Below are 24,569 nucleotides of genomic sequence, written 5' to 3' on the forward strand. Positions count from 1 at the left end.
CCAGCACAAGCATCTAACAACCACAAGAACACTCAAGGTCATAGGCAAGCTTTTTGGAGAGAAGCTGCCTTCTGACTATAGTGATAAACTCTGCAAAGCAGAGTCTTGTATTGCAGATGAGGTGACTGGGAGATCCCTAAATCAAATAGCAAACTATGAACATTGTACATAAATAAGAGGTTTATTGAATCCTGTCTGAAATTCATACACAACAGGAGAGTTGAAATGGGAAAGTTGGTCACTGTTCTGCTTTGATGAATTGCTTTGCATCAGCACCAAGCCTACTCTTCTTATTTTGGCAAATTATGTTTAGCCTGACTTTCAAGACCCCAAAACAGTGAGCGACAGGAAAGTATGGTTATAACCCCACATCAGTACAGAACAGGAGAAAAAGGCAGCACTGGTTATAGTTTGCTTCCACCAAGCTACTCTTGCTGGCTCCATACTGCAAGAGCTTTACCAGTATAATAGAAGAGCATGTCGAGAAGAGTTCTCAACACTGTGGATACTGCCCATGTATCCACAAAGTTCTGGCTGAAACTCCTGAAGTCCCCATTTCAGAACCAGGACCAGTAAAAAGGCAGAAGGAACCTGAGAAGTAACAGCTCTGAGAACTCCCAAAGTTCAAGGCTGACATCTCCCAGCACACCTCTCCTTCTCCAGCCCAAGCTCAGGACTCCTCTGAAACAGAGAGCACTGTCCTACAGTAACATAAAGTGTGGCTGCAGACACCAGGAAGCTCTGCAGATCATAAAACAGTGACCTGTTTCTGGCACCTGCTTTGTCTTGTTTTCCTATGAAAAGACACATGGGGCCAGACTGCAAGTTATGCAACCTGCAGCTACCCAGTTACTAACCTTGCAGTTACCAAAGACTGGCTTTGACAGAAAACATCCAGAGCAGAGACTTCCCAAGATGCTTAACAATGCAGAAACACAGCCCTGGCATACAACAGAATGGAAGAAGGGGCTGGTCACAGGTTAGTAAATGAGGAGGGAAAGCCACAAATGAAAGAAAGTTCACTGCAGGAAAATGAATGGTAATGAAACCTCGCAAGAGAATGGTTTTTCCACAACACTGGGAGTCTTAGCTGAAATGGGATTGTCACATGAAACCCAAGCAGGAAAAAAAGGCTTCTGGTAGTCCAATTAGTCACTCACCCTATTTCTGACACTGTTGTGACATGAAGAACTACTTGGAAAGTCTGATCTGTTATTTGCACAAAAAAAAAGAGTAAGGCTAGCAGAAAAGGATGAAACAGTCTGTCAGTTAAGCATATCATTTGTTCAACTAGTAGTGGAAGGTGAATGAAAAGGAAAATAATGGAAATGAGCTGTGGACATGTTATCAAACTATAACTAGAGCACAAGGTGAGATAGGGAGCAGAATTTTCTCTGTTTCTTATGCATATATGAACACTGTAACAAAGCCATTTCGACTTGCCCAGAATCTCACTCTCCAAAAATCAAGGCTACAAGTAATCTCAGCCTACTTCAAAGCTGATACCTACATGGTCTCCCCCCACCAGCAGCTCCAGGTTTTCTAAAGTAACCATTCATAATGTTGCAGCCTAGGAGTCCCAACTTGAAAACAGAAATCTGGCCCCCATTTTCCACTCACGCTAATTCATCATTATAGGGAATAATATAGAACAGAAATGCACTAAGCTTCCAGATATTTGAAACAAATTTGATTGCAAAGCTGGAGAAATGCAAAAGCAGGTGAAGAGAAAGACATGCAGAACCAAAGGTTCAGAGGCTGAACTGTTCCAGGAAGAAGAAAGTTCAGCCTTTGTCTGTGATTAAGTGGTTGATTTTGCAAAGTTGGGCAGGTATCAAGAACTGGTTAATCGAGGGCAAGATAGAGTTACAGTACAAAGTGAAAACAGAGCAGACCAGGGGAGAAAAACAGCTGCCACAAAGTCTGTTTTCCCTTGGGTTTCCTACTTAACTTTTAGGCTAAATATACTTTTCAGCTAACCTATTCTGTGGAGCTAATTCTCTGGAAGTGCCGGGAATCCACTAAGACTGCAGCCTAATATGCTGAGGAGCTGATGTGTCTGTACCCATGCACTGTCCTTTCAGGACAAAACCCGAAAGAAGCCAGCCCTGCTAAAAGCATTGGAGGCACATATTTACACATACCTCGTAGCAGATGGCCAGCACACATCCCAAAGCAAGTGCCAGACTTACCAGGGCGTGTGCAACAGCAAAGAGGAATGAAAGGCAATTACTACACAAATTAGTGTAGTAGGGAAAAACGTGCCACCTTAGGTTTTGAAGCTGTGAATGGCTGAAGGACAACAGGCCCTCTGATACTATATTGTGATCTTTCCTGCCTCCAAAGCTGGCTTTGCATGAGGCAGCCACACATCCTCCATGGGAACTGAAGCTACACAGGTACCATCAGATACAATACACTGTGTATGTTTTATGCTGCAGCATATTTTAGGAATCCATTTATGCTCCATGCTACGTGCATGCTGCTTTTTCAAAGGCGCGATTTCTAAAGTATACGTACACCTTTACAAACAACTGATTGCACCTTATTCCAGTTCTACTCCAGTTTTCTCATCTCTGAATGTTTGCGACTGCACTATACCAGCAGGCTCATCGGGTGAATTCAAGTCTACAGGAAGAGATTAGCTTCTAAAGCCATGCAGTCCATGCCCTTTGGTGCTTTGGGTGAGACGTCAGTTCCCACAGGAACCTCCGTGCTCCTTCTCACATCACTGTGGCATGCACGGAGAGGGAGGTGCCCAGGAGCAAAGAACATTTAGCATAATGACTCAGATGGGTGGTCAGCAGTTTAAACCAGCCACTTGATGTTACTATAATGAGGATTCAGTTTAACAGTTGTTCTGCATGCATGGAAATCCCTCCCATCCCCAGGAAATCACTTAAAAATAAAATGAACTAAAATCAAATCATCTGTTTGAGAAGAAGGAGGCTATGGCTTGGAAAATGCATAAAATGGGTGGAGTGAAAATGCCCATGGGTGAGTAAAAATTATTTATCACAGAAAGAGGATCAGGGAGCCTCTGAGCTCTATCTCAGGGATGACACAGCATAAAAAGACCTCCTGCAGAAATTAGCTGCAGTTCTGCTGAATCCAACAGGAGTAGAATCCTCTTATGATAACTCTGAGATTAGACTAACATGCTTTATATGCATTTTGAGCCACAGAAGTCTCGATTGAAAATTAATGAAAGTTATTTCCATGATGAGTAGCAGAATTACGTCATATGCCACTTGTTTACCAGGTGATAAATAACTGTCATCTATTGTCTCCTAAATCCATTAAAACATTCCCACCAATACATTCTGATGCATCCAAGAGCAGTCCTCATCTTTCAACTACTACACCATTAGCTTTCTGAGTCTCATAATGAAAACTAATTCATTGAAACATATTCTCAGGAACATTCCCGGCCTATAAAATCCTGAAACACATTCTTAATTTTTTATAAGGATTAGGACTCTAGGCTTTAAGCTTAGGTTATCTAAACATCTATATATGTATTAGACCTATCAAGACATAACCTTTTTGCCACGCTCTGAATTCTTTAATTCTGCTTGGCTGTCCCAAATCTCCCATTACATTGTGTGCTGCAGATCTAGGCATTTGTACTCCTGACCGTAAAAATAATGCCTGAAATGCTGATATACCATGCCTGAGACATTGTAACTTTGAAAAACCATATCTGCATATGCAAATAAAGGACCTGATGATTCTGACTGGCTATTTACAGCACTTTATTTAAATCAGGCTGTGTTAAATTCTGCCCTACTGAAGGTCAGAGATTGGGAATCAGGTTATTAGACAGTTATGGCAGGATTGTGGCATCTTATTTCAGGTTAAGGATGCACATATCCCCTAGCTTTCTTTAAGTTTAAAAAGCTTTTGAAGAAAAGATGAATGAAAGTTTCCAAGGCCTATATATGAGTATTATCTCATATCTTATATCTCACAGCTAAAGGTCTGAGGATACAGAACTACCAGAGAGGGTTATATCTGTAAAGAAGGATAGCTGTGCGGTAATCTAAGGAGTGGTACATAGAGAACTCATAATCAAAAAATGAGAATAGAATTATATTTACAGTAGTAGCAGACAGTTATAGCAATAAGGAAGAAACTTGGAGTTGTACAAATGGTACTGCTGTTCAAAAGATGTGTAAAAATAAGGGGAGAGAAACCAAGCATTTCTAATGATCTGCACCTGGAAAACAAACGGAAGATAAATAGAAACTGTAATGAAAGAGACAGCTGGAGGGATGATAGACGATGGAGGTCAAGCCTCTGTGAGAACCAGCAATTTGAGAGAGTGAGAAATGAAAGAGTCAGAAATAGCTAAGACCTCTTTAGAAGTGCAGTGAAGGTATGTCAATATGTTAATTATTTTATCTATCATCTACTAGTTGTTCCTACAGAACAACTATACCTACAGAACTTGTCTGTATCTAGAATTTGATTTGTATCTAACACTTAAATCACAGAAATTCGGTTGTCATGTCCTTTATTCTGGTCCAGTGCACTTCCAGTGTTACCTCTCACAGATCTCACCTCTCAAGTCTCCAGGCCAGCTCTAGGACAGTATTCCTCCATTGCCTGCTAATGTGGTTGCTCTCTTGTTGGTGTTCAAACCAAGAATGAAATGTGATCATTACCATGAGCCCCTTGCCTCAGCATCCCCTCAGTAAAACAGCCTTTGAACCAGTCCTAAACTCGCTTCTTGCGAAGTTTATTTTCAGCATTCTTTGTATGCTGGCCTGTTGATTATCAGTTTTACACATCAATTTTGACGTTGCTGACCCTTTTCACACTGAATTTTTGTGGCATGACTCCTAACTTCACTGATAAGTTGTTTCTGCCATAAAGCTGCAACATACAGTACTGTCTCCACAGCTCCAAAGTATTTCTTTTTTCAGCTCCTGTAGATTTTTAAAAAATTGCTCAAAGTCTTTATTTGATGACTGACACAAATTTATTTATTCCTGAAAGCAACAGCCATGATAGCTGGTCACTCTCTCTCCTCACATCTGCACTGGGGTTCAGGTTAGATATTGGGCATGAATTAAGCCACTAGGAGTGTAATCCAGCACTGAAGCAGGCTGTCCAGGGAAGCTGATGAATCTCAGTCCCTTAAGGTTTTCAAAACCAAGACAGACAAAGCTATAGATGACCCGTGGCAACAGCGGTCCTTGTTTGAGTGGGAGGATGGACTACACAAACCCTCAGAGGTCCCTTCCAACCCTTGTTTCTATGATTCTGCACATTTGTCCAATATTTCACTCCTGCACCCTCTAACAATTTTAGATTTCTTCATCCTTAATATCTCCTCTCTTCCCCAGGCAGTATGTCATCAGCCCCAGACTTGACATTTGAGAGTCTGAACCCTGGCTCAATCTGTATCGAGATGCATCTGCAGCCAAACAAATGCAGAGAAACACTAAATCATTGGTGTGTGCCAAAAAAGCAGGTCAGTCAGCAGGATGGCAAAATGAAATACACACCCTCTCGGGGCACTAGCAGCAAGTGGCTGTTGCCCAGCACCAAGCAGATACCATGTCCTCGGGCACTGGTAACTGGTGCTTTTTCCTGAAAGTGTTCTCACCACTATCAGCCTTGCACAGCCATGCAGGAAGGCAAAGACACCATTTCTCTTCAGAAATGAAGGCTTTGATGTTGACAGATCTCTGAGGAGATTTTTACTGTTATAGGCAATATTTAGATCTGTTTCTACCAGTTTCTAGATTTCCATGTCAGTCCCTGTGAAATACATCACTTTATTCTGATAGTCTACTGAGTAGGGCCAAGGTACCTTATCTTTTACACTGGGGATATTCTGGTACTACAGAGCGACCAAATCTCCAGTCTGACTGCACTGCTGAGGTATGCATGAGACTACTTTCTAGTCCAAGTTCCTCTGTGGCTGCTAAACTCACAGCTTACACTCCTAGAGGAAAAAGAAGTGAAAACATAACCCCAAATGACTGTGACAACAGCTGCGTGCCACGCTGCTCGGTGTCCAATGACCTTACCCATTTGTTCTTAAGTAAATGCTTTTATTTTCTGGATTTGATAAATCAGGGATTGATTTAAGAGGTTGAAATGAGGATAAAATGAACCCATAATACCTAGAGGATAATATGTACTCTCTTACAGTGTGCGTCTTTCCTTTGGAAGTGCTGCAGTGGATGGTGAGGGACAACAGGAGGTTAGCAAAGGACAGAAGGGATTTAGGAAGGAAATTCAGGGGCAACTGAGGGAGCAGGAGTGAAGAGAGGAAATTGATCAAAGAAAAGAGATAAGAACATTAGACTGAGGAGATTTATTTCAGGGTATTAGGAAGGAAATATAAGAAAGACCTCTAAAAAAGAACTTTATGCTAAGTATTTTACTGATGGAGGAAATTTCCCTCTATTGACAGCAAGTTCTTTCTGCTGGAGCATCCACACACACACACAGATCTAGAAATGCACACCATATTTTTGACCACAGAGCAATAGTAAATTCCAGTCTATTACAAGGATCCACAGTGACAGATTTCTGACAGTGTAACCAGACTTCCAGAATACTGTAAAATGTAATCCATCAGGAATTCTTATAAGACAACTATATGTTTGTGTCATGACTGTTGAAAAATCTGCTTTGGGTGCAATGAAGAAAACTAGTACCACAAACCCCATCTCTTGATACATTTGTTATAATGCTTTTTATATATTCTTGTGACTCCACTTTAGATCTTCTAGCCTTGGTTACAGCTGATATATAGAGGTGTACAGAAGGGTACAAAAAGCTATTAGAAACTGGAGGAATAAGCTAAAATACAAAGCCCAATTCCTTATGAACAGACTTGAGATGAAACATGGTTTATACATAATGCTATTATTTATTTCCTGTAGCTATGCCTGCATTTTAAACTTTAAGATGATAAAGACTGTTTGTCTCCTGGACCAACAAGAAACCCAAAAGTAGAAAAAAACTACAGAACTGCACTCTGTTGTGTTACACCTTGCACCAGTGACATTTCCTCACAAGTTTCCTACTCAATGTACAGAAGAGGAGGTACTTGGGAGAGCTGCAATATAAGGATGTTTGTCTCTGTGGTATATATGCCAGGAGCAGGAACAAGTGATCTGGTTTTGTAGGCCAGATCTTCTTGAGTGTTGACAGCTACTCACCCCTGCCTTACCAAAATGTTCTAAAACCAGACTTTGAATGTGTTCATTTTAGCATAATCTGGAGCACCAGTCCCAAATTTACAGGAAGGGTAATGATTTTGGTTTCCTGATTGAGTTTTCATGAAGCATTCCTGAAAAAGCCACCTGGACCCCAGAATTTCTTGCCACTTTTAAAAGTCCCTGTTTCCACCAGGGACAATGCATGATGTTATAAAAGAGATGTTATCGAGCAATTGCTGCATGCTGAGAGACTGCAAGAGATGCACAAGATTAAACTCAATCTCACTTTCCCTATGGTTTGCAGAGAATTAAGGTAACATCTCCATTATTCCTCACACAACACAAAGCCTTTGCTGCTGCCTCCCCATGCAGCTGAGCACAACATGTTCCATTACACCACAGGATTCAAGAATACCAGGTGTTCTGACAAAGCAGTGCTTTCTGCTCCCATGTTGGAGAAAAATCAACCATGCTATGACTGCAGTTTTTGTCACTGTGTGGTAGCTGGGCTTGGGGCTCCCTCAATATTGGCACACCTGGAAAATTATCTCGGAGCTGGATGTGAAACATCATTTTGAAGTAAAACTCAGGAGTCCTCTGTGTGGTGTGGTGCATCCACAGCAGGGATGTGGATGCAAACAATGGTTTATTGCTACAGGAGCACTCTTCATGAACAGACCAGTGTGTTAAATCCATGCTAGCTGTGGATACAGCATCTCAGGATGCCAGAAGGCAAGGCAGCAAGTTCAAAAATAGCACCTGGTAAAAGTGGAAATGCTCAAATACCTAAAAACTCACCACTACAGAGATCAACATGCTCTAACAGCAGAAGAGCAAACCCACAGCACAGTGCACTGAGCTTCATCTGACAGCTCTGGAACTAACAGTTAATTGCACTGGGATTGAGCCTTCTCAGCTTTTTCCTAAATTTGTGCCAACTACTTAATAGCACAAACTGCAGGGAATAGACTGAGTGAGGCCTGGTTTATACTTAACAAACAAGTTTATACTTAACAAATCAGCAAAATGTTCGTGTTGGATAGAAGCATGCAAAACAAACTGGAAGAGCCTGTATCCCCTAAAAGACAGTGCAATGCCAGTCCTTGGCTCTCAGTTGTACCAGTTAAATATGCATTGACACATATTTTTTTGAGCTGGGAAACTCATACACTAAGCAGTCCTAAGAAATACTTCTTACAGAAAGGTAGTGATGGTGTACAAGGCACCATCCAGTTGTTTCAGCAAAAATTTAAGATAATCTTTGAACAAAGTGTTTACTCAGATGGTTTGCCTGCTACATACAGGAATGGACTACATCCCTTGATAGGCATGGATCAGTGTACTGATATTTATGGTGTTTATTCTGCATGAAGCAGGGTTAAATACCTGAACCAACTGTGGTCTAAGTCAATCTAGTCAAGGATTTATGTCCCATTACTGCTAGAGCTGTTCTGAAGCTGCACTGGTTCTTTCCAAGAGGAAAGAAAAAAAGAAGTAAAAGCCTTCCAGACAAGATTTTGCAATGTGAAATACAAACCAATGTAAAATGGAGTTAGAAGTCTTTTCACCTGAGGCTCCCCTTGCCTTTCAGGGTAACTCCTGCTTCTTGTCCTTCCCCCAAAAAATGAGCCTCGAGCCTTACAATAGCTGAGGATCCTGGTGCCTTCTACCAGTCACACATGTGGTGCAGGGACACATCTTTCTAGCTGGGGATGCTGGGTCTGCCCCAAAGCTGTGGACTCTTGGAGCCTGTCTTCAGGTTTCCAACATCTTGGCATGATAATGTCGGGCTCAGAGGCAGTGGGAGTCCCTGAAAAGGCAGGACTTTCAGGGTCTCTGCTGGGGAAAAAGCAAAGAGGACTCCTCAGCAGCCTTCTGCAAATACAGAGAAAGTTCGAAAGAAACCTAGACTTTGATATATCAGGAGTTCACTAAGATGAAGTTATTTCAGAGGAAACACTTTAGCCAATCAACATCTTTTGATAAAACTAAGCTTTGCAAATGGAGGAGGAGAATTCTCAGAAGCTTCAGTAGCGAAAGCAATGCAAAGTTAAACTATGGCCAGCCTCATCCCAAGTGCAAGGACAATGCAATTACAGTGGAAATTACACTTTGAATTACAGTCAAAGCTGAACAGAAAGGGATTTTACAGGCTAATTATTGACAGTAGCTTCACAGGTGATGAGGACTGGAATGCTGTGCAATTTAGATGTCTCATCTCCAGGAGCAGTTACTTCCCATCTAGGCGTTATGGTTATGATCAAGTGTAATGAATGTAGAAAGCCCCCCTTGGGTTCAGCTAGCTCTGGTCTGGGCTCATGAGGGACATTTAGTGCTGTATGGCCAGGCCAGCACACCAGGGTGGTAGGCTGTCTGTGTCTACGTGTTTGCACACACAAGACCGTGGGTAGAACATGTTGGGTACAACAGAGGTTTCAGCCAGACTGCTGTAATTCAAATCAAATGTAGGGTGGAAAAAAAAGGCCAATTATTTTAACAGCTTGCCCAAATGCCTCAATTGATCATACTAACTTTAGAAAGCAAAAGGCACTATGCACACTTGACAGGTTTGCTCCTCTGACAGGTACATCATGTGCTCGTGATTCCCATTTGATTTCCTTCTTTAAGAATACCTCACACTGTGTTCCTTGTATGTGTGGTGGAAAGTGGAGGCGGAGAGTCATTCTCTGAAGGAAAACACAATTACCCAACTTCTTTAACTGATCAAACAGATGACAAGTGAACAGACTTTCAATGCTCTCCACCAGCTCCAGTTTAAAACAAAACATTCTGCATTATACATTCAGTAACAGATCCCTAATCCCAAAATCCCTCTAGCAGTAGGGAGCCAGTGGAAAAAAAAAACCAAAAAACCAGCTCCTTTTATTTTGCCCGTGTTTTTCATATTGCAAGGTGCTTTTTTATCTCATTGAACTCAGAAGAGAGACTTGCAGACGAGAGAGAGGGTGCTGTGCTGTGCTAACTGGATTGCCACTAGAATATGAACAAGAGTCACAGAGGCAGGGGCCAAGTGTGAGTTTGTGCACTCCTGGTCTTTGATGGCTGCCAATCATTCCTGCAGTTTGTTCAGTGCCTGTGCCTGTTACACACACACATACACACACACACACACATACACACACACACTTCTAATCTGCTCTCTTCCAGGGCTAAAAGCTGGAAAGCATGTGGTAATGCTCCAGGTTAAAGATAAACCACAATGAGGATGAGAGTGTTTAAGTGTGAATATACTCATTTATACATTGAAACTTGCATGTTCAACAGCAAGTGAAAATACAACCATATATGTGCTTTGGGGAGATTTAATTTCCTTTATCCTTTCGTCTTTTTTTCTGCCACGAGTACAATGTCCTCTGGGTTATTTTCTTCTCACAGCAATATGACAGCCAATCAGAATAGCAGATGAATGTCAGCAAGTTAGCACAGTGCTCCTTAAACAGGGAGTCTGGAAAGTTTGATGAATTCTTTAAAACCTTTTTCTTGGTACTTCTTTTCAATAAATGGAAATAATTCCCCCTCATTTGCTATTTTTAATATAACCACCTTCAAAATCTTGTATGCCAATATCCTAGAGTATTCTAAATGTGTTTCACTGGGGATATCCCATGGCCTTGTCTCTTTGTTCATTTGTACACAATGGTAGAGGTACTCAGTGGGATTCAGCAGCAGCTTAATGTCATTCCCACTGCAATCAATAGCAAAACTCCTAAATACTGCAGCTGGAGAACAATTAGACCAGTATTGAATACATTAGAAAAAATATTGATTTGGTGGAATTGAGGTTTGGTGTTGGTGAGTTTGGCTTTGTTAGTGCTAGGGAAACTGCCCTTGTGATAAAAGCTGAACTTGAACCAACTTCAGTCCACTTCTGTCTCAGATTTAGCTTCTCCCTGATGCTGTTCTGATATTCTGGTAATGATTTCTGTAGACCAGCCTGAAGTTAGCTGCTGAGGACAGCTAGGTCACCCAATATCACAGTCTGTTCTTTCAAAAGTCTGAAAATAAGGTATTCCAAGTAGAAGCTGCTGTTTTCAAGTATTGCCTTCTTTAAATTCATTAGGGGAGCCTAAATTTCTGCTCCTACAGATACCTTGCACAAGTGCATCTCTTTATACCCCAGAGATATGGGACTTGGCACAGATTTCAAGTGTGTGATTGAAATTCCCAGCTCCATGGATTTTCAGGCCAGAGAGGCTGTTGCATTGATCTAATCAGAGCTAACGCATAGATCAGGAAACCAACGACTCCCTGCTTCAAGTCCCGCATCTGAAGTTGAACTAGGATCTTGGTTTTTAGAAAAACACACCGCAGTGCAAGATGAAGTTTAATTGTCTTTCAGGAGAAAAACTCACTAGAGCTTTGGGTGGCTTATTCCAATTAGTAACTCCATCCAGTGGTCAAACAGACCTAGTATTTCTACATGTAATCTACCTATAGCTTACAACTATTAGTTTCCAATCAGCTTTTTATACCCAAGGCTGTAATATCCTCTGTTATCACATGCCTATCCTCCTTATCAGTATTTACAGACCATGATTAAGCTATGTCTTAGCCTTCTCTTTAACAAAGTCCCCTGAGTCTTATAAAACATGATCTCTGATTGTTTTCTTACTCTTTCAGATACTTTTTAAATTGTGCCCAATTTCTAAACTTTTTTGCTTGAAGAACAGACATCTTAAACAGACATGTCGCATTTCAGCAGTTTTTGCAGCAAACAATGACAGCTATTACATGACTTTCTGTAGCAAAAGAGGGAAAAACAGAAAAAAGGAAGAAGACACAGAATGGAAGGGAATGGTTTAAAAAGAGACAAAAGAATGATTGAAAGAAAATGGAGAGGGAAGGAAAGAATCTAGAGCAGGATGAGGTAGCAGAGAGATAAACACTTACTGAAGTAGAAGTTCAGGAAGAAGGAAGAGATGTTGAACAGACCATGCAAAGCAGTAGTTATTTACAAGTACGCTTCCTTAAGTTATCCTGTCAGTTCCAAGAGGGACTGACACTCGATTCTCCTACCTATCCTTCTCAATTATTTCAGGCAATCAAGGATCTCCAGTAGTGATCGCTGCAATACCTTCTGTGGTTAAGAACACAAATAAATGTGTACAAAATTTTTTGGAAGCAGAGCTCATTAACCTGCAAGACACCAAACCAACTGAGAGCCTCCCCAACACCTACCAGCTGTGGTACAATTGAGCTCCACAGCAGTGGGACTGCTTTTCTTCCCATCCCCTGCCCTGGAAATACCCACCTTACTTCAAGGCCAGCACTGAAGGACTTAGAAGAAACAAAAGGCACACCAAAACAAAGCACACATATGGAGCTCTGGGCTCCAGTCATCAGGCCTGGGACATCTGTGGCTTTCTGAGGATGCCTGCATGTTCAAGTAATTAGACCAAGGCCAGCTGTCCCCTTCTCATTCTTCACCCTTTATGCTCCCATTGCTTCTGCTACCATGGTCTGTCCAAACAATGATTTGTCTGATGGATCACCAAAGAGTAGGTTTTTTGTTGTTGTTTATTCTTTGGAAGGCTGGAGTGGAACAGAACTGGTAAGACAGTACAGAGGAGAAAGGACTCTTCTTAGTATATCCCATGAGACACCTCGGTGTTTCCAAATATGTTTGCCATATCAGAGGAAAGATTTGCTTTAACCTTTATATTCTGAAGTCATAAACTCCAAACATTTGCACTGATACTGAAGATGCAACCATCAGTATTGAACCTGGCTGCTCAGGAAACCTTACTGCTTTATAGACAACTCTGGTATTCTGGGCCTAATTTCCCTGTCAGTGATCCAGATGTAATTCAGGGAAATTAATGAACCACATTTCAATCTCAAGACACTGCCTGTAGCACACTGCTTTCTGAAATCTTTCCTGCCAATTTGTGCTAGAGCAAGCTAGAAGTACTGTGGGACACAGGTCTCCACATCAGCGGGGTTTCCACAGTACTGCTGAAGAAACCCAGTGAAGCTTTTACCAGCTGAGGGAAGGCAGGAGTGAGAACAGAACCAACCCTTTCCCTCAACTGTGAAATTACATATGTAGCTTTGCCCCAAAGCCAGGATCCCAGACAGGCCCAAGCTGGAGCTGGAGAAGGAACGCTGCTCCCCAGCCTGCGTTTAGCAAGTCAGGCATGACAAAGCAAAAGGCTGTGTGTGCACTGAGCAGCCCCATCCCCTGACAGGGCAGCGAGCGCCTGGATGATACATTCACTGCAGCCTGTGCTGCATCGTGCCTGCCCGTGTACCATCTCCATAGCAGCAGTTCTGCTAATTGAGACCAGCTGCTTCAATTCCATATTCTTCTCTCCAGAAATATCGATACTACAACGTTATGATTAGAAAGCACTTTACCAAATGCCTCTCAATTCTGCACAGCTCAGATGAGGAGCAGCTGCAGAGAGAAGGGACAGTTCACTGAACATACAGAATAAAACACTGCAAAAACACTGGAGAAATGAAGTGTACAAGAAGCAAGTCAAAACAGAATAATGATGACAAAGAAAGCAGCCTGCTGTATATGCTTCTGCCTGTCACTTTAGATGTTGAAAGGACCGTGAGCAGACTTTTTCCTTATGCTGTAGGATAAATGGCCATAGTTTCAGATTCATGTGGCAGGTGTGCATGTTTGTCAGATCCAGCTTTTCTGTCCAAGGAAGGATTAAAGCAAAATCCATCAATCTGGGCCTGGCTTGGAAGAGTAGCTGTGGTCTTGCATCATTTGGCTCTGGGGGCTGCTCTGCACAGCCCACTGGCAAAGAAAGTCACTGGAACTGATAAGCTGGTGGGAAGACTTGCAAAGTAGGAATGCCACCACACCACGATGACTTGGCCTCACTGTTGGCTATCTCCCTGTGGCTGATGGCTACACACAGCAAGCTGTCAGCTGGATGCCTCACAATGGTCACACTGGGATTGCCAAAAGCTGCAAGCACTTTTCCCCTCCAGCCAGACTGGATTAAACTGGCTAACAGTATTCTAAATTCACTTAGAAGTCTCAGGCCCTGCCTGTGACCACCAGGCGCAGGGCATTCCTGAAAAGACATCTGGTTACTGAATTTATGTAAGAACTGGGCAAACCACTCCAGTCCCATCTGTTATTCCAACCTCCTGAGCACAGAGAACAGAATCCTTGAAAGAGAAAATCTCACAAAGAAGGGTCTGAAAATGAGAACCACGAAGCAACATGTAATTTCCTCCTGCGAAAGATGATGCAAAACCTTACAGAAAACGTGGCATGCTCCAGCATGTGCCTGTGTAAACAAGGGCCTAACACAGTTTCACTACTCAGATTTCATACTACAGCCGAGGTAATGTAACACAGCTAAAGCAGAGAGATTGCTTTGCTATGCTAAGTGATTTGCCTCCTACTCTGAAAATCAGTGAGGTAAATAAAGTGTTTTCCATAAATACCAGGCAGTTTCTCTCACCAAAGAAAATGATCAAGTTTTTCAGAACTATTCCTATTATTTTGCTCCAGAATATATTCAGTGCTTAGTGTCCCATTCAGATTTCACCATTTACAAAAAGTTTTCTTACCTATTTCACTTTCTAACTTTTGGTCTATATTAGAAGTCTGTTTGAATCCATAGTACTGCAGGAGAGGGAATACATCAATGAAATTCCACAAAGGAAAAGTCTGAACATGTTACAATTGAGTATAAACTTTCAGAAGCCTTGTCTGAAAAAATATAAACTTATATTTTTTGTGTAACATTCACTGACTGCATATTAGCTTACACTCCATTTTCTTTCTGCTCTGAGTATGGCTGCTGTACTTACTTGTGCTGGAAACAGCTGACACAGAAGTCGATATGGGAAACAGGAGTATAAAGATGAGCTTATATAGAGAAGCTCTGTATGCTTATATAGGGAAGTCACCTCAATAAAGTGCTCAACACTGCATGCAAACCTGTTAGTGTAATTTGCAGGTGACAGCGTGACGGAATTCTGTTGATTGCAGTGCAGTTGTGTTCCTTCCCATCAAGCTGAATTTAGCCTCTCTAGTCACCAAATCACATGAATAAACTGCTATGCATACATTTATTTTATTTTTAGGTTTCCAAGATCAATCAATGACATTCATGTGAGGAGAATCACAAGGCTAGGTAAAAAACAAACTAAGTCTTCTGAACGCTAACAGTCATTGAGACCATTGGGACGAACACTTTGATGGCTTCCAATGGCACAGCTCTGTGGACTGTAAACTGAATTACAACAGCTTTAAGCAGTCGTGGACCCTGGAACATCAGATCATAGAGAACCCATGCAGCAGAGCAAGCAGTAGGAGTATTCAAGTAACAGATCCACCAGCCCCTGTTAAGTCTCTTTATATTGACATTTGTACACCTCAACCTGCAGTGTACCACAATGACACTGTTGTAGTGGTGAAAGTCAGGTGCCCAACATATATTGGCCTCAGCAGAGAAGCAACAACTCTGCAGCTGACTGTTTATTTTGTGCACAAAGCACAGGCATTCTCCCATTTCATTTCAGCTGCCCTCGCCTCCCCCATAACTAAATTATTGTTATTATGCTCTGCATAATCCTAGTACTGACAGGGATGTTTGTTATACATAATTAAAGATACTAATTTTGCATGGAACAGAAGACACGGAGCCAGGAACTTAATATTTTTTTTTAAATCTTCTATTAGAAAATTACCTTCATTAGCACCGACTCACTGAGCTTCTCTCTGTTGACAATTTTTATCGCGACCTTCTGACACGTGACACAGTGAACACCCAACTTCACAAGCCCTGCAGGAGAAACAAAGCAAAATAGAAAGGAAGAACTGGTTAGAGGTTGAGGTTAGTTGTCTAGGTTTTTACTTTTACAACACCATCCAGCTGTTGGCAGCTTATAGGCAAAAAAAATCCCATTAGCACCTCCTCCATCCAGAAAAGGTCTTGTGAGTAAAGAAGACCCTTCAGCCCGCATTGTGACCATTTGGCAGTGAAGCCACCAACATCACTGATGCTCCTGCAGTTTCTGCCACTAGAACTGTGGTTTTGTTGAAGCACTGCAGCACAGCTCTCACCACCCAAAGTGTGTTCTGCCAGTAAGAAGTTCTGGCAATCGAACTGCACTGGACTAAGGGTTTTTACTGGCACCTGACATCAACAAAAGCTTGGAAATCAACAAAACTAGGTGGCCAGTGTAGACATGGCTTCTATGTTTCTCTAGCTCTTTCCAAAGTTTCCATGATTACAATAAAAAGACACTTAATTATGGCTTCCCCTACTGTTTTAAGTTACCCTGCTGGAAAAAGTTAATACTGTGATGAATGCCACGGTGGTATGGAGGAAATCAGCATACACTGCTACAATTCTATGTTCTTATTTGTTATTATTTACTATGTTCTTGTCCTCAAATAAGATGTTGGCAAAAGGATGGCGATTTCTCTGACAGGATTAGGATGTCTGAACTATCATCAAAATAGGGAACACCAGGACTTAAAAGAAAGAGGTAAATAGCATACATGAGCCATCATCTTCTGCAAAATTTTCATGTAAGTCTGGCGACTTACATGAAGGTACATTGACATACCTCCCACAAGTGAGTTTAAGATGGTCCCTTGAGCTCTCAACTCTACTGCCATTAAGAAAATTTGTATCCGGAAAAGTTGTACTTCATAGGTTATTCAAGTGAGATCTTGTTTGCTTCAGGTTTTACTCTTGTCTAACATGCACTTTCAGCACAACACCTGATGGGCTGGATACCATCCCATTCCACACACTACATGCCAAATCGCCATTTAGCTTAATTCAGTTATAACTGAACTAAAAAAGAAATGGCACCTCCCCAGTGTCACTAAGACCTGCTGTGTTTTGCAGAGCATTTATAAACAATGACATCAAACAGCAGGAAAAAGATTTAGTTCCCAACTCCTAAGCTAGGTTGCAGTTAAGAAGCCAACCCCATCCTCTAATGCAAACCACAAAGCCAAACACCTTGCTTTATGTGGAATTTCAACACAACAGATTTTCAGTCCAGTGAAACGCTGAACACAAGACTTCACAAGTCTTACTGAGGGACAATTAGGTTATTGCCTCACTATAAACTGGGCCCAATTAAGTGAACAAGAGTTCCTGAGTTTCTTCAATAGTCTTCTGCATCTTGTCCATCCTTTTGCTAAGCAGTTAATCATAAATTTGGAATTATTAATCACCAGCTATTATGTGGAGAAATAAACTCCCAACTTGCTTACAGTCACATCTCTTTTATTGGCATGCTCAAGTGTTCTGGATATTTCTAGTCACATAATTTCTCAGTCTCATCTGCTTAAATGCTGACATCCTCACTTTCAGCCATGACATAAACAAGTCACAAAAATTAAGAATGCAGTGCACTGACAAATCCATTTGAAACTGTGTATAGCAATAGTGTGTCCTCTGCCTGAAGCAACTGAGAAGCAGAGCTGGGGCCAGATGCTGTGATGTCCAACCACACTCACTTCTCTGTCTGAATTTTTTCCATTCAATTTGTAATATTAACCAAAGTACTTCTGGCTTTATGTTCACTGTTCAGAGCACCTGCAGCCTAACTTATGCTTCTTCCCTTTGGCTTTGTTCTGTGTTTAGATAGAGGCTACTTGGCACCACCCTGTTGAAAGCGTGCACTGTTTCAATCTGTGCTGATTGCTTCCTTCCTGCTCCTAGGACAAACCACAGCCTTACATCACTCTTGCAGCACAATGACAGCACTTTTTACATTGCTCTTAGTTACAATTTCAAATCTCAGCAGAACTTCTAGCTCAGTCTCTTATACCTAGACTTCCAGGATCTGTGGCATCATGTTGTACTGTAACGTGGCACAGACCAATTATTTTCAAAGGTCAATAAGGATGAGAAACATCTGCTCTGTAACTGGTTCTTCACTAATGATATAACAGACTTCTGATATCTCACGCTCCAGGCTTTGATTTCAAGTCTTGTTGCTCCCAAATCAAGACATCTGTCAGACTGAATTTGGCTGATTTGTAAACTACTTTTCTTTTGTCCTCCTTGAAGCACCCTGTCATTGAGACCTTAGAAGGGTTTAACCATGAATTTCTGGGACAGAAATCTGGGTATCTTCAGTGTCCTCTGTCCTTGTAGCTATTTACCTACCACAGAAACTCAAAAATTAAGATTAAACCATTCCATTTACTCCAATAAAAAGTTAACCAACTGTCAGAAGACACCAAACACTTTGCAAAAATAAAACTCGTACTGAATCAGACTGATTTTATATTGAATTAATTTCATTAACCTCAAGAAGTCATTCTTTATTTATGCCATGGTATCAAAGGACAGAATGAGAAAACATATGTGAGATTTAATGCATCTTTCCTCTTCTCCTGATTTGCATTTTAAAAATCAAGAAAAGAAATGCAATGTCATTGCTGTCTGTTTTGTGGAGATAGAAATTTTAGACAACCCTCTGAACAGCCCAAGACAGCACTTTTCACTGTACTAAATTCACTGAATGTAATTTTAGGATAAAAATAAAACATGTTGCTATGCCTTGCTTCCTCCCTTCTCCCATGGCCACTTCCTTTTGACATTTGTATGCCAGTGTAAGCAGGGAAAAAAAATAAAAAAATTCCTCTTGGTAAGTCCATCTATGGGATAACACCCTCCTCTCCTGCTACTATTAAGAAAGCCTAACTGAGCTGAGGTAGGAAGGGTTTGTCCTCAGGACTTCTGTTTCTGTCCTGTAATTTCAGTCAACTGTGTAACTACTGAGAGATGACTTAAATGTGGATTTGAGATCCTGCGGGTTTCTGGTTCTTAAGGAGCCCTTTCACTGACACAGAGAACACAAACCATTGAAGATGCATTAATTATCCATATAATAATAGACCTTAGAGAGAAGCAACTATGTGAATAAACTGCTGAGATGTAACTGAAATAATGGAAGTGGCAGAAATGCCTGCTTGGAATCAAGTGTCCAAGGTGTGCTTACAGGTTTGTGGAAAAGATGGTGCACTTCTCATTTTTTCCTCTTCTCCTGCTGTATATGCAGCTGTTAATGAGCACTTCAAAACTATATAAATCCTCCTCCAATACAAATTTATCAATAAGCTATGTACTTATTTGTAAAGCTTACCTATACAGTCAGGCCAGCACAGGTACTGTGTCTTCTTTGAAGGAAAACAAACACAGCTGCTGCTGCTGCAAGGATATTTTGCACCGATTTGGCTTACAGTAAGTCTGCCAGGCAACAAATAGAGCTTGAACTTGTCTGTTTCATGAGTAATTAACCCCTCAAATGCAGGCAAGTAACCTTTGTGACTGCTAAAGTTAACTCTGGTCTGTCCTGACAGAAAATCTAAGATGCTGTGGGAATCAACTGCTTGAAGTTTCTCTCAACCACCCACACAGCTGCCACACGCTCACTGCTTCAGGCACACCTCAGATCTCCATCTATAGGTCACTCCTGGGGACTCTGGACACTCACATCCTGGGGCTTTCAAATCAGTTGCTGCATCCAATGAACTGCAAACATTGGGCTGCTTTTGATCTTAGCCACTGAACTGCATCAGAACCAGGCCTATAATTGCAGGTTGGGGAGTAAAGAAGAAAATGTGAACACACTGGAAAGCAAGGGGATGTGTAAGTTAACACAGACTTTTCATCATAATTAAAAGCTGCAGTTTGGGAACCAACGACCATGAGAAACCCCAGATAACAAAAAGATACCACTGAAGGAAGAAGAGCAAAGGGAAGTGTACAGGCCTGACATAGCCCAATGCAGCAGTGACCTGCTAATAGCCATGCCTGAGTATTTTTTTTGCTGGCAAACTCCCACTCAGTGGATGCTTACAGATATACAGATAGTTTTTGAAAAGGACAGAAGCTTATGTGATGAGCAAGAGACAGATTTAGATCAGCTGAAAAGGTGGACAGCCCATCCTGAAGCAGTACAGAGAGAAGATTCTTCTTTTACTCAAGAAGAATATTCTGTGGGGATGGAGAAACAAAAGCTTCTCTACAGCTGAGACAATATATTCACTGTGAATCCATGACCACAGCCAAGTGCCTGATATTGCAACTGGCAATCACCTTTCAGGACTTTTCAGCCAAGGACAGGATTTCAGAAGAGACTCATTTACTTTTGCCTTGCATTTTGTGTAGCAATTTTCTTTAGCAGAGACTGAATAAAGCATTAAGAGTTTAGGGCTAGTGCTATTTGATATGCACTTTACAGTTGTGGAAAAAGTAACATATTACTAATGATCCTGTTATTACAACTCTTTGTTGGAGAAAGAAACATTCTAGGAACAAGAAAGAATGTTTTCAGTACTATCCAAGTCTGAAGTCTGCCAAAGACACTAATCTGAAACAAATTATTATTTTGAGCGAGACAGTAATAAATAATGAAACACCACAGTTGTTTAAATACAGCACTTATTGTATATTCATTGTTAATGATGTTCCCAGTCTTTCAGAAATGTTAAACACAAGTAACTTATCCTGATTTTTAACCACGAGGAGAAGAACTACTCAATGAAGTAAAGGTGCATTTGCTATATTTAACACGTATAGTGTTTCTCACTGGTAAATGGAACTCTTTTGTTTTCTTTTAAAATAAAACCAGCCTAAAATAAATTTCTGTAGTAGGAAAACTAGGCACTGATTTCAGAAGATCATCTGCACACACACGTTGCTTGCTCTTCACTTCAGAGCACATTGTCAAAAACCTTAAAAAATCCGAGCAGAAAGCCCTGCTCTGGCCAGAAGTGTCTATTTTGGCTGGATGAGCAATTAAAGGAATGTCTAGAGAGAAATATCACTCCTTTTTAAACTTGAGTTAGCTAATTGCCAATTAATTCAAGTCAATGAATACTCCGCAAATGTTAATCTAGGCACTGCAAAACACAAACATTTGTGGTTTACTTTAGGGCTCAAGTACTGGTAAGAAACTATCTGGATTAGAAGAGGAACAAAAGTTCTAGGCTTACAAACTCAAGTACACTGTCTTTCAAAAAAGCTTGATGGGCATATATTATTGCTGCACATGAACTTTGTAGTACATATGCTCTTTATATACAAATAATTTAATTTATCCCCACAAATTGGAAGATGCTGGTGTAAAACCTTAAAAGAATTTATGGGTGTTTAGTCCTGAAAACTACATGCACTAACATTTGCAAGACCTGCAAAACCTCAAGGATAGCAGTCCAGAAAATCAGCCCTTAGAGCAAACAAAAGCATTAATACATCTCAAGCAGGGTGGAGGACAATCTTAAAATGTAATATTCCTCCTCTTTATTCTCCACAGTTATCTTCACAAACACTGCAGTTTCAATTAGGGTTAAATCAGTTCAGTTACAGTGTCTAACTCTGCTGACTGCAGTGAAGTTGCTTTAGATCTGCAACAGTGGAAAATGGATTAAAATTTGGCCCACAGCAACATGATTTCCATAGCCGTAAAATAAGGATAATAACACGTACTTACTTACCTTGCAAGGGCTGTAGAAGGATTAACTGATTAATCCTTACAAAGAATGTTGGAAAGGGATATAAATCCTATCCAAGTTTCACATATTACAACCAGGAAAACTGCATTCTAAATACAATCTGGAAAGAAACCTCCAGATAATTTCTTATAATTAGCTTCCATATTCACATCCCAATTCTTTAAAAGCACAGATTTCTGGTCTCCAGTGATGCACATCTTATACTACTCTTAGCTGCACTGGAAAGAACTTTACTGAGCATCTTACTTACAGAAACCAATAATTGCCTTTAATTACTCAGTCTTCTCACTGAAGAGATGTTTATTTTTCTATAGCAATTGTTATCTCTAATTATTGCACTTCAAATAAACAGAGACTTATATCAAGTGACACGCAAATTACATGGTATCATTTTATAATTGCATAATGGGAAAAGGAGGTATAGGAGAAATCTAGAAATCTAAAAGGATGGGGATGAAGCTGCCCAGGTTGGTAATGAAATATTTTGATTGTGGGATATTCTACAGAGATATTCTAGTGCTAAAAAGCTGTTCTGAGGACTCATGCATTAACTGTTTTTAAACTGCATAAACTGTAATTATGGTAGGACTAAAGCCAGAGCTCAGATGCTCAGCAGGAACATGGAAAGAGAGGTTCATCAGTCTGAGATCCACATGCCTCAGCTCGGAGCACAGGAGAGCTGCACACTAAATTGCCACAACCCAGATTTACTGTCCTGAGCTACGAGCGCTGTCAAACATGCGCTGGCTTGGCCAGCCAGAGGGACACACTCCTAAGTTCAGAGATCGGTGAGAACAATGCATCAGCTCAGATGTGACTGGATCCACATGCCTGATATTAGGGAACAAGAGACACAAACACGTACAGATATATATATACACACACACAGCAGCTCAGCAGGAGCAGGTTTTATACTGGATGCCTCAGAGATTATGGCAGGATCATCCTCCAAGCTCAGCAGGATCAAAACACACAGAACCAACATCACCTCTATTGATTTCTATCTTGGTCTCTTTCTTGCAATATTTCATAAATCAATACTTCTCAGAAAACCTTTATGCCCCCTGAATAGAGCAAAGAATGTGAGTGTTGAGCCCTTTCGATGTGCTCTCTTTCCCACCTCACCAGACACACCCACATAGCTAAAGAGCCCCCCTCAAGGAACCAGGACATGAACCTTCATTGGCATACTGTATGCTGCTTTTGCAAAATACCTCTATTTCATCTGCCAAACTCTAACAAACTCTTCAAGTCCTCTGGAACCTATCAGCAGCTTGTGATGTCTATGGGCTGAGTTCCTATTTCAGATCAAGTCTTGTTCCTGTATAAAAATGCCTGGGAGACTAAGCTTTGCTGCCACGGGAGAAGTGCAGACTTCAGCCTCCAATGTGGACATCTGAAGGTGTCAGGGCAGCACCCCCACCCCCTGCACACAGGGAAAGAGAAGAGCGGTTCCATTGTTTACAAATTCAAAAGACAAATTAAAATACAACAGATCTTTCCACTGATGCATTAACTGAAAAAAGCCCAACTCTTTTTACATCTCTGGATGGGTATTGGGAAAAACTCTGCTTTCACTCACAACTTTCCTAGTCAGAAGCCTTTTTTTTCCTCTTTCCAAGAGCTGTACATCTCCTTGTAAAGCTCCTCTCGAGGAATGATGAGAGCCATGTTCCCCATCAGACTTCATTAACCCTTTGTCAGGAGATGACCAAAGACAGCCATTTTTCAGGTATTGCAGGAAGCCAGCAGAAGTCTGTCTATCCTGCCTATGATATCTTTTGCAAAACATGTTGCTGTAATTAGGTAACATCTGGGTAATGAGCCACAACATCTCCATTTGGTCCAGTGATCTACTGAGAAGCACTGATGCACTAATAAGGAGGGAATAGTGAGCAGCAGAGAAAGAGAGGGTGAGGAAGGAGGAGGGGAAACAGCAGATAAACTGTTCTTTACATGTACTTTTAGCTGATGTTAATCCCATTTTCTATGCTAATTTCTTACATCTCCCCTTCCTTACCACACCTTTCCACGCTCCATCTCGAATTCCTCACCGCCTTTTGACCCTCCTATCAGCCAAGATTGTTTCAGCTAGGTTATATGTATATTAAAAATATAATTAAAAAGGGGGTTACCATGCAAAACCTTTATACAGCAGACAGAGGTCATGCTCTTCACAAGATTAGGCTCACCACAGAACACTTCATCTACCCAGCTCAGTGCTGATGCAGCTTACTCTGCCCTCTGCCATCTCTTAATCACCCTCTGACAGATTCCTAACAGGATTTTCACTGAGTGCAGATATGCTGCCCTTCAGTAAGGGCTCGAGAAGTGATTGGATTAACCACACTTGCACCCATGCCTTGGACAAGGGGCCAAACAACAAGCCACGAGCACAGGCAGCTCCCAGGAATTCCAGAAGGGCTTATTGATAGCAGTAAGGCCCATACACAGATGAGAAATGCATTGGATAGCCACTGCATATATTGTTCTACAGATACTGGTATTTTTCCAAGGACAAATTGGTCTGTATCCAGTAGAACTAACAGAGGCTGACCACTTGCAGATCCACACCCTGAATTTCATTTCATTATCCACCACAAAACTCTGGATCCTCCTCCAGTCCCAGCTCACCCCATCCATGGACATCCTACTTCCACACTCCTGCAGTGTTATAACACCTGCAATTCCTTCCCACACCTCTATTCCCACAGTCTCTAGTTCCTTATGCCTCCTGCAGTAATGCCCTCCATAGTTTTACCCATTTGTCCTGCAGTTCACCTGCCAGCTGCAGTTTCCTTCTGTGTACCTTATTCTCTCCTTTCTCTTTGTAAAAGACAACAGGTGCCATGGCCAGTCCAGATCTGTGAGCACATGGTCACTGCAAAAAGTGT

At 41.3% G+C, this 24,569-nt stretch overlaps 1 protein-coding gene across 9 annotated transcripts in view; it reads right to left on the reverse strand.

The window, feature by feature from the left end:
* The window catches only part of BRSK2 (BR serine/threonine kinase 2), a 301,974-nt gene that overhangs the window by 135,253 nt on the left and 142,152 nt on the right, over nucleotides 1-24,569 (reverse strand). For all 9 annotated transcript variants that reach the window (XM_088057991.1, XM_005522357.3, XM_005522356.3 and 6 more), the window contains exon 2: nucleotides 15,873-15,967. In XM_088057991.1, coding sequence (XP_087914117.1) covers nucleotides 15,873-15,967 — 95 coding nt within the window. The remainder of the gene's footprint in view (nucleotides 1-15,872; nucleotides 15,968-24,569) is intronic.

This window comes from Pseudopodoces humilis, chromosome 7 (assembly GCF_049639895.1).
Source record: "Pseudopodoces humilis isolate 2021_Gansu_Grassland_sample_001 chromosome 7, ASM4963989v1, whole genome shotgun sequence".
Classification (NCBI taxonomy): domain Eukaryota; kingdom Metazoa; phylum Chordata; class Aves; order Passeriformes; family Paridae; genus Pseudopodoces; species Pseudopodoces humilis.